Here is a 9535-nt window from a genome sequence, read left to right on the forward strand (position 1 = left end):
TGCATTACATCAAAACAAAACTAGAAAAAAGCAAGTTAATCACCACCCAACACTCTTTAATAACAAAATTAACCAAAGTCAAAGATACTTTATTCAATATCCGAGACCAATACTCAACTACAGATAATACATCATTAAAGAATGAATCACCACATCCAAGAGTCAATATAATCCAACACCACAGACTAAATGCAACCAAATGATATTGATAGAAGTAAAATCAACATACCATCATAAAAAAACCATGTAAGTTTAACGACACAATCCTCTGCAACACCATTCAGTAAAGCAAATCTATCACTATTAAATCATTATTAAGCAAAGCAAATATCAACAGTTTTCAACAAAGTCTACAAACAATTATTAGTTGTAAAGCAACTAACAATCACTCTTCAATTTGCCTTCATAAACCCAAACACTAAACTCACGTCATTATATTATATACTTATCTAATAGAAAGGTACACTCTAGTATTAGATATAAGAACATGGACAAGGATGAACTAAATAACCACTTGAATCCAATCGAACCGCAATAAGCTTACCAACACATATAGCTAATAGCTCCAAATATAACCAAAGAGGTTAGCTATGTATGATCAACAATCAATCATAACTAAAGTGAAGACTATGAAATAAACTCATAAGGTACACAACCTCCTCATAAACAAAGTTATAATATAGGTATTAACACCTCAACTGCAAACAACTAAGTTGGACATTACCATCCTCAGCCAAAGTGCAATGCTAGCAAGATCAAATCAGAGTTTACTACTTTTATAGAGTCTAATAAAATGTAAGGTGCAATCTACCACTAAGTATAGCATTATAAAAGAAAGGCATAAAGGTCACTTTTTTATAAAAGTGTAATAACTACTTTTCTACACCATCTTTAGACTCTATCCAACTCAATTGTTTCAACTTCAAAAATCAATATCCCTTTCATTTGCATTATACAAACTACCTAAGCCAACCAAAAAAAATTCTAACCCTTTCACTAACTTGTATTAGATGCTCAAATGTAGAGAATTTAGAAATATTAAAGGTATAGATGAAACATTTGTAAAGTTTTCTAAATGTTAGATTCTTTACTTTATTTTTCAAATGGTGGACTCACATATAACCTCCAACTATGCCTGAAGGAAGTGGTTAAGTGATTATATATAATGAATAACAGAACTGATATTCCTACTAGTGTATCATATGAAACTCATCTAAATTAAAAAAAAAAAAACAGACTTGAGCAGAAATGCAAAAGCCTTTCAAGATCCTACTCTTTATTTTGTAGGAAATTCAGCACCTAGCTCTCCAAATTTGCAGCATGCCGAGACTACATTGCAACGTGTTGGGATTTCTTCTATCCAGTGCTTCAATTCAATGATTGTTGATTTTGTATGGTGATTCCAGGGCAGCAGTAGGGAAGATGATGATGGAGTTTAGTAAATTTGGATACTTTTGAAGTCAATTGCTATAAGATATAATTGCAGTGATTCATAACTAATTTAGTATTTCTAATGTGGGTGGGAGGTGTGGGAGCTATGTGCAAAGGTGGGAGAGCATGGCACAAATTTACAGAAGAGGGTAAAAAATAAAAAGGAGGGGCACTACTAAGTCACTTTTGGAATAGTATATTGTTTAATGGGAGTTCTCATGTACCAGCCTAGCCTTAGCCACTCTATGTTCCCCCCATATTTTCTTGTATTCTTTATCACATAGGCTTTGACCTATGATAATTAATTCATCTTCTTTGACACTAACTACAAGAATATTCCAAGAATATTCTATGGTCTGTGTCATCTTATATAGTATATTCAAATTGCATACCTTGACCTTTTAGTAAAGGTTGAAGTGGTTTTAGGATGAATATGATACACACAAAAGAGCTGTAGGGATTTTACACTTTTCGTTGCATTGCTAAAAAATAATGCATGTTAGCCATGTGAGTATTTTCCAAGTTAATTAAGAAATCTCTAATTTTTTTCAGAGCTAAATTGATATGTTTTGTTTTTGTGCTCCAGTTTTGTATATCAATCTAAATTTGAAAAGAAACAAAAAAATATTAAAGATCTCTCAGTTAACTTATATTGTCAAAGAGTATGTTGTTTCTTAGCACAAGAATTATAAAATCCTTACAACTCTCTTATGATTATGTTGTATTCGTCCTGAAACCATTTCAAGCATCTCACATTAATCACAATGTCATTTATTATAAATAATTGTTCAACCACTTTCTTCAAGCATAGCTGAGAGGTTGGATGTGTTACCTTTAATACTTCTAAGTTTCTACTTTGCATTTAGGCCAAAAAATTTCGAGAATGATTTTCCACACCATCACTTTAAAACATAAAGAGCTTAAAACATTATATTATACCTTATGCTTTTCCAATCAGCCATCTATGCCATCTTTTCACTATTTATATTTTTGTACTTCATTAATCATCAAATCCCTTGTGACGTTGTTTCACTACATGACTTCATATCTCTAAATAATTTTCAGCCTAAAACATCAGATATAAATATCAACTTTGTAATTCAAGTATAGCATACATCATAAAATAACACACACAAATCAACCAAAACATCCACTGAACTTTTCAAATATTTAAGTTGGAGTTGAATCTCTTATTGCTCCTCCAACTCCTCTAACTCCTCCAGTTCCTCCAACTCCTCTAACTCCTCCAACTCCAAACTCCTTTAGCTCTAGCTGGAATCATATATAAACTCCATAAAATGCATGGAACTTACCACTCACCCTTTTCAAATTTGTGGATGCACTCTAACTCTTCTACAATGCTCTATTGTTCCTCTAACTCCTAAATTATATATGAATTTGTTTCCCACACAATTTACAATTTATCTCTAGAATGCACATGGGCTTCTCAATAGTGAGCTCTGGCTCTCGTTCCACAAGAGGACCTTCATGGAAAGTTTTAAGCTCCATGAAAGTCAACCTAAATTTACCTCCATTGCTGTTGCTCCTCCATTTCACTTAGATTGGGTGCTCCAGCTTCATTTCCATCTCTAACTTCCCATAGTGCTCTTCTAATAGCACTCTTCCTCTTCTGATAGTGCTCTTCCCCTTCACTTAGGGCTTTGGTGCTCCTAACTCAATCACTCCTCAATGCCTTAGAACAAAAGCTTGCTTCTTTTTGTAAGGAATTTTAACCCTTAACTTTTATATTCTAATATCATATATCTTATCCACCTTTACCAAAGACCATCCCTGAGCTTGAAAGCAGCACTCAAGCTGGAGTGTATCCTATGGCTCTCATCTTGTGCAAACCTTGTGGAAAGATTGAAAGTGGTTGGATCATCTCCTCCTCTTTGAACTGCAAGTAACAGTCAGCTCACAATCGGAATAATCCAAAACAGCTTACTTGTCTTGCTTCTCAACATGAAAGACCCGTTTCCAAAACTTTAAGCAACTTTAAACAAAAAAAAATACCTGTGACATAAACTTACATATCTTCTCGGGGCTTATACCATCTCCATGGACTGCAAGAGCATGGACACGTAAACTCAGATGATCATTGTTTGAACAAGAAAGTTAACTTTTTGCTTCTTTATTTTTTCGTTTCCTCTCATTTCACAAGTAACTCTGCCACTTCCATCAAGATTGACAAAGTCACCAATTTTTGTGATGGAAGCCCATGTCTTCTTTTATGAGGTGTGTGTTTTCCACAGATCTTGGAAGCAAACCTTGGCCCAATTGATAAACTCCACTCTATCAAACATTGACCTGGATCCTGATACCCTGGATCAAAGGTGACTTAGCCAGGATCCTAGCTCTTACCCATGGATCTAACACTATGGAGAGGGACTCAACATTGCCTGTCAAGAGAAGCTGGGACTCGATAGTGCCTGCTGAGAGAAGCTGGGACTTGACAGCACCCACCTCACGAGTCTGAGAAATCAACGCCACAAATCCATGACTGGGTGAGTGAGCACAGGCAGATTGATCAGACCTGGGCTACATGGCAGTGACAGCAGCAGTGTAGCGAGGGCGGCATGCTTGAGCATTAGTCAGGGTTAATCCTACCCCCCAAATTCAAACAATAGAGTCCCATCAGCAGTGGTAGTAGCGCCGGTCGTCACTCCATCGACAGCAGCGGGTCAGGATATTTTACGCTTACAAAGTGGTTATATCACTCGTGAAAGTTAGCATGTTGAAATAAAAAACACTGAATAGTAGTTTCAACTGGCTTGCTCCTGATCTAGTGAGTTTGAGATTGATTGGAAAGTTAATGATAAAAGCATACCAAAAACTCATCAATCAACTATGTTCTTGGTTTTGGCTTGTTTGCACATCATTGTTGTGGTTTCAAGCTTGTCATTACCATGTGGTCTTGGCTATCAGGCTCCCACTTCTGCTGCTACAAATCTCCATAAGCATCCTTCTTAATTGCTATAAATTCTTGAGAGAATTACCATGCAATGTTCTTGAATCATGGCCCAATTCTTGATGTAGATTATTAAAACCTCTCAATCTACTGGCTTTATTCTCTAGTTGCTACTGTTTTTATATAATGCAATGCCTCAAGCATTCAGTGCATCAAACGCCTTGAAGGCTCATCCTCCTCCTTGTCACTAGCCTCTTGGCCAGCAAGTGCCATGCGCAAGATCAAGGAGCCAATGCTCTAGTACCATGAAAGTAGTGAAGAGACATGAGACTAGTATACTGAATACTGTGTTGTGTACTATGTGTACATCTGCCCAGCTCCAACCAAGCACACAGCTGTTTCACACAGTGTAGAGGAAGGGACACAACCAACCTTGGACAGGATGAAATCGACATTCATAAGAAGCTGGACAACCTGAGGAAGGTAGAAGTGGAACGACGGAGAAAAGAGTGTCTCATGTACCAGCAGGGCTGTCAAGGTAGTCCTAAGACTCAAGAAGCAGGAAGTCTTGAAAAATGCCAAGGAACAACCACAGAGCCAAGGCATGGCTAGGAAACAAGTAGCCTAAATAGTCTAGCCCACCAAAAAGGATGAGATTGAGGGATTATAGTAAACTATTTTGATGATCTCTTAAACTGTTCATTTGCTGAACTTTTCCAATCTTCCTCTTAAATTTTTAAGAATATAATTCATTCTTTTATTCATATTCTGTTTACATGGTTTTGCAGCACTCAGATAGAAACATGAGACTGAGGGATTTAAATAGGTTGCCCAGATGATCGATGCATTTCTAATACAGATAAGAAATCTAGTGTAATAACCACCTTGACTTCTGCAAAACCAGCAGCATTTGCTAATGCCTCAAACTCTTCCAAAGTTCTCTCCTTCCCTCCTGTATAAGCTAGCATGAGCAAGTCCATGTTAAGTGCAAATCTAGAGCCAAAGCTGTGGTTTGTCCCGGATGGCAATATAGAGTCCACCACCACTACCTTTCCTCTGCTCGGGAGTGATTCATAGCAATTCTTTAGTAAAGTGATGCATGCTTCATCCTTCCAATCGTGCAAAATCCACTGTGCAAGTTAAAAAATGAATGTTTCATATCCCAAAAGAATCATAAATCTCACCTTCATAAAAATGACATCACCCTGTGGAACTTTATCAAACATATCACCACTCACATGCTCCACTCCTGAATCCAAAAGAAGTTACAAAGGAGTAATGAATAAAATCAGAGCTTACCCGGGAAATCTGGAGCTTTAGATATAACATGAGGCAAATCGAAATTAATCCCTTTGATTCCTTTGTGGCGACCAAGAATAACTCTTAAGCTGTTTCCAATACCTCCGCCAACATCAACCAGAGTTCTTACCCCCTGGAAACCATCGTAAGCTTCTACAATCAATCGCATGTAAGCATTGGAGTTATCGGACATGGCAGAGTCGAATATCCCCCGAAACCGCGGGTTATCGGCTGTAAGATCAAACAGCGGCTTTCCATGCGCAGCAGTAAAGGGGTCAGCTCCAGTGGTCACAGATTGGTACAAAAACTCCCAAGTTTTCATGAAAACCACGTCTTGGTTGACAATCACCCAGGAAGAAAGTGGCAATCCACCATTGCTGGGATTTGTGACGAGGTACCTGCAAAGAGGAGTGACTCCATACTTCCTGATTCCTCCATCGTGGAGAGACTCTTGAAAGACTCCAATGCTGGACAGGACTCGGAGTATCCTGTCCAAGTTGGCTCCACTTCCGGATGATCCACAGGCCGGGATTTGGGCGATGATTTCAGCAGAAGAAAGGGGGGCGTCTTGGGAACTTGAAAGGATATCTGGAATTCCCAGCTTGATCACTGCGTTTAGAGCGGATGGAATGCCACACATTGTGCCGAACTCCATGATTCTGAGACGATCATCGTCCTGTAAGACCAAAGAACCCATCGCGATGTAGGCAGCTCTGTCTCTCAAGTTCTTAAATATTCATATAGTTTAGATAATAAGCTCTAATCTTGCAACACCCACCTATTGAATAGAGAAGTTCCACTTGCATATACAAACGATTCCTTGGCAGAGCCTTATGGATGTTGATTTTCGGTCTTCTGTGGATATTGTCAAGTCGTGCACCATTTCCCGAGACCTTTCCAGAGGGAAAGAAATTCACGCACAGGTAAGTGCTGGGAGGCACTGTAGGAACCGATATCTCAATAACTTGCTGGTGGAAATGTATGGGAAATGTGGAGAAACTGAGCAAGCCCGTCGTGTCTTCGACATGATAAGAAATCCGAACTTATTCTCGTGGAACAACGTCTTGATTGCATATGCCCAGAACGGGAAGCTTCGAGAGGCTCAAAACATGCTGGAAAAAATGCCGCAGAGAGATTCTGTGTCCTGGACCGTCGTGTTATCAGCATATGCCGTTTCAGGGCATTTTGAAAAGGCCGAGCTGCTGTTCAATGAAATGCCGGAGAAGGACGACTTTGCGTGGAATACTATGGTTTCAGCTTACGCTGGAGGCGGGTTTTTGGAAGAGGCTGAATCTGTGCTTAAGGCAATGCCATACAAAGGCCCTGTTGCCTGTACGACTATGATTGGAGCATATGCCCAAGCTGGGCATATCGAAAAAGCCACCGAGATTTTCGACACGATGCCTCATAGGGACGTGATCTCGTGGAATGCAATGCTGGTGGCTCACGCGGAGAATGGCGATCTCTTAAAATCAGAGCAACTGTTCGATCAGATGCCCGAGAGGAGTCTTTCTTCATGGAATGCGATGTTGGCTGCGTGTGCTCAGCATGAAGATTTGGACAAGGCTAGAGATTTGTTCGAGAGAATGCCGCAGAGGAACATCCTCTCGTGGAACACAATGATACAGGCTTGCATCGAAGCTGGGAATTTCGAGAGAGCGTCCGCCTTGTTCCGTATGATGCCCGTACAAGATACGGTATCGTGGACGACGATGATAACGGGATATTCCCGCGAGGGACGTGTTGACTTGGCGAGGAGATTATTCGATGCGATGCCCGAGAGGGACATCGCCACGTGGAATGCGATGGTTGGAAGCTACACCGCGAGCGGACAGCTGGCGGAGGCACAGAGGCTGTTTGACAGAATGCACGTGCATGACGTGATTACGTGGACTGCCTTGCTGGCAGGGTATGCCCAGGCCAGGCAAATAGAAACAGCGGAGAGTATCTTTGACAAATTGCCAGGTAAAAATATCGTATCGGCAAATGTGATGTTGATGGGATACGCTGAGAGTGGCAAAATATTAAAAGTAAAGGCACTATTTGATAGGTTACCGCGGCATGACACAATGACATGGAATATCACCATTTTTGCATATGCCCAAACTGGGCATCTGGAAAATGCCAGAGTTTTGTTTGATAAGATGCCATGGGCGAATTTCACGTCTTGGAGGTGCATGATATTAGGCTACGCACATTATGGAAACATTACAGAAGCTAAGAAAATCTATGATAGCATACGAAGGGAGAACATAGCTTTGTGCATAGATATGATCGTAGGTTATGCCCAAAATGGGTATCTTGTAGAGGCCAAAGATTTATACGATGAGCTTGAGTTTGATAGCATCGTGGCATCTACGGCCATGCTAACTGCATATGCCCAGCACGGGCATATCACCGAAGCGCAAAATGTGTTTAAATCTCTGCCGTTCAAGAGCCTGATGTCGTGGACGGCTATGATCGCAGCATATACCCAAAAGGGGCATTTGCATACCGCAATGGAAATGTTCGTGAGAGTGCCCAACCGGGACGTGACGCTGTGGAGCGCGATCGTGGCCGCACACTCCCACCACGGGCACGGGAAACAAGCGGTGGAGATCTTCCGGAGGATGATCGTGGATGGTTTTCTCCCAAACGAGACCACTTTCGTGTCGATCCTCGCTGCTTGCAGTAGAGCCGGACTGGTGGACGAATCGATCGAGTTCTTCGTGACCATGATGGCCGAGTGTGAGATTCCACCAAGCTCCAAACACTACGAGTGCTTGGTGGATCTACTCGGACGCTCCGGCCAGCTCAAGGAAGCAGAAGAGTTATCGCAGAGATTCTCGAAAGGAAACTTACCGGGGAGGAAGTCGACACTGCTCGGTGCTTGTTCGCTCCACGGTGACGCCGGGAGAGGGTCGCGGAGTGCTCGAGAGATGGATCCCTGGGACTCGGCAGCTTATGTCTTGTTGTCAAACTCTTGCGTTGGAGGATCGAGAGGAGTGTAACGAAAAGCTTTTGTTTTTACCTCCATGGTTGTGTGTGTATATGGTACAGGGAGAGCTTTCTCAAAGTGACTAAGAGCTTTGTGTTCCTCCGCTGTTCATTCGTGCCCTTGCTTCCGCAAACATACGTTGCTGCGCGGCGATGGCTTCCTCCTCCGTCATCCCCGAGCCTGCTTCTTTACCCCATTTGCCTCCAGCTTTTGGAGAATCCTGTGGAAAAGAATAGGAGTCAAGCGAGAAGAGAAGAACAAAAGAAAAAGAGAAAAGAAAAGCTTGTACCAAAGTTTCGTTTCGGTGTTGTTCATACGCTGCATGAACTTCTTCAATGTATTCTCCAAATCCGAGAATCTGTACAGGAGAAAAGTTAGAGAATCGAAGAAAGTTAAATCGCGTTACCTCTAGAGCTTTTAGAACATGCTCTGGAGCAATAGTTCTTTTTTCTTCCTTGTTGCAAATCTCGTTCGACTCGGACGAGATAAGATTGATAAACTCTGGACAGGCAAAAACTTAGCTCAAAACCAGCAAGAAAGCAAAACGAGAGGAAAATTTTTTCTTACCAACACAGCAATCTACAAGTAAGTCCTGAGCGTCTCGTGCCACTCGAACTTCCGGTGGCAGCATTTCTTTGATGATCTTCGTCATCGTAGCTGGAAGAAAAAAGGAAATTTTTTAGAACCAAAGGGCTAAGCAAAAATTTTGAAGCACTTCGTTGAGAAATTTTACCTTTAGGCAGTGAAACATCCTCCTTTGATCTGCTAGCAGCATCCATGGTCATGGAGAACAAGAGAGGCAAAACACCTCAATTCAGCCCAGAGGTGGAGATTATCTCATGACCAAGCGTACCAATCCACGATCGAGTGGATTGAGCCTCTCGAGAGCGCCAAACCCTAGAAACAACGAAGAACCCTAA

General features: G+C 41.2%; 3 protein-coding genes across 3 annotated transcripts; 1 reads left to right on the plus strand and 2 right to left on the minus strand.

The window, feature by feature from the left end:
• Positions 1-5061: 5061 nt before the first annotated feature.
• LOC9659098 (caffeic acid 3-O-methyltransferase) lies at positions 5062-6335 on the minus strand. Its single transcript, XM_002965238.2, has 3 exons — positions 5639-6335; positions 5524-5588; positions 5062-5469 (listed from the first exon to the last, which is right to left on the minus strand). Exons 1-3 carry the CDS (start codon positions 6333-6335, stop codon positions 5158-5160), a joined length of 1074 nt encoding a protein of 357 aa, XP_002965284.2. The 3' UTR covers positions 5062-5157.
• Positions 6336-6471: 136 nt separating this feature from the next.
• Positions 6472-8628, plus strand: LOC112344732 (pentatricopeptide repeat-containing protein At4g02750-like). The gene has a single exon (XM_024670058.1). It carries the CDS (start codon positions 6472-6474, stop codon positions 8626-8628), a length of 2157 nt encoding a protein of 718 aa, XP_024525826.1.
• On the minus strand, positions 8626-9533 carry LOC9660490 (protein Dr1 homolog). The gene is made up of 5 exons (XM_002965239.2): positions 9349-9533; positions 9183-9272; positions 9022-9116; positions 8905-8973; positions 8626-8835 (listed from the first exon to the last, which is right to left on the minus strand). Exons 1-5 carry the CDS (start codon positions 9398-9400, stop codon positions 8698-8700), a joined length of 444 nt encoding a protein of 147 aa, XP_002965285.2. The 5' UTR covers positions 9401-9533; the 3' UTR covers positions 8626-8697.
• Positions 9534-9535: the final 2 nt, after the last annotated feature.

This window comes from Selaginella moellendorffii, unplaced genomic scaffold, assembly GCF_000143415.4.
Source record: "Selaginella moellendorffii unplaced genomic scaffold, v1.0 SELMOscaffold_5, whole genome shotgun sequence".
NCBI classification, from domain to species: Eukaryota; Viridiplantae; Streptophyta; class Lycopodiopsida; order Selaginellales; family Selaginellaceae; genus Selaginella; species Selaginella moellendorffii.

Bases quoted from the DNA above. Each gene is read 5' to 3' on its own strand.
- LOC9660490 (XM_002965239.2), bottom strand. From the start codon at position 9,400: ATGACCATGGATGCTGCTAGCAGATCAAAGGAGGATGTTTCACTGCCT. The intron at 9,273-9,348 runs GTAAAATTTCTC...TTTTTCTTCCAG, and splicing joins GGATGTTTCACTGCCTAAAG to CTACGATGACGAAGATCATC. The intron at 8,974-9,021 runs GTAACGCGATTT...TCTCCTGTACAG, and splicing joins ATGTTCTAAAAGCTCTAGAG to ATTCTCGGATTTGGAGAATA.
- LOC112344732 (XM_024670058.1), top strand. From the start codon at position 6,472: ATGGATGTTGATTTTCGGTCTTCTGTGGATATTGTCAAGTCGTGCACC.
- LOC9659098 (XM_002965238.2), bottom strand. From the start codon at position 6,335: ATGGGTTCTTTGGTCTTACAGGACGATGATCGTCTCAGAATCATGGAG. The intron at 5,589-5,638 runs GTAAGCTCTGAT...TTTTGGATTCAG, and splicing joins TAAAGCTCCAGATTTCCCGG to GAGTGGAGCATGTGAGTGGT. The intron at 5,470-5,523 runs GTGAGATTTATG...TAACTTGCACAG, and splicing joins GTGATGTCATTTTTATGAAG to TGGATTTTGCACGATTGGAA.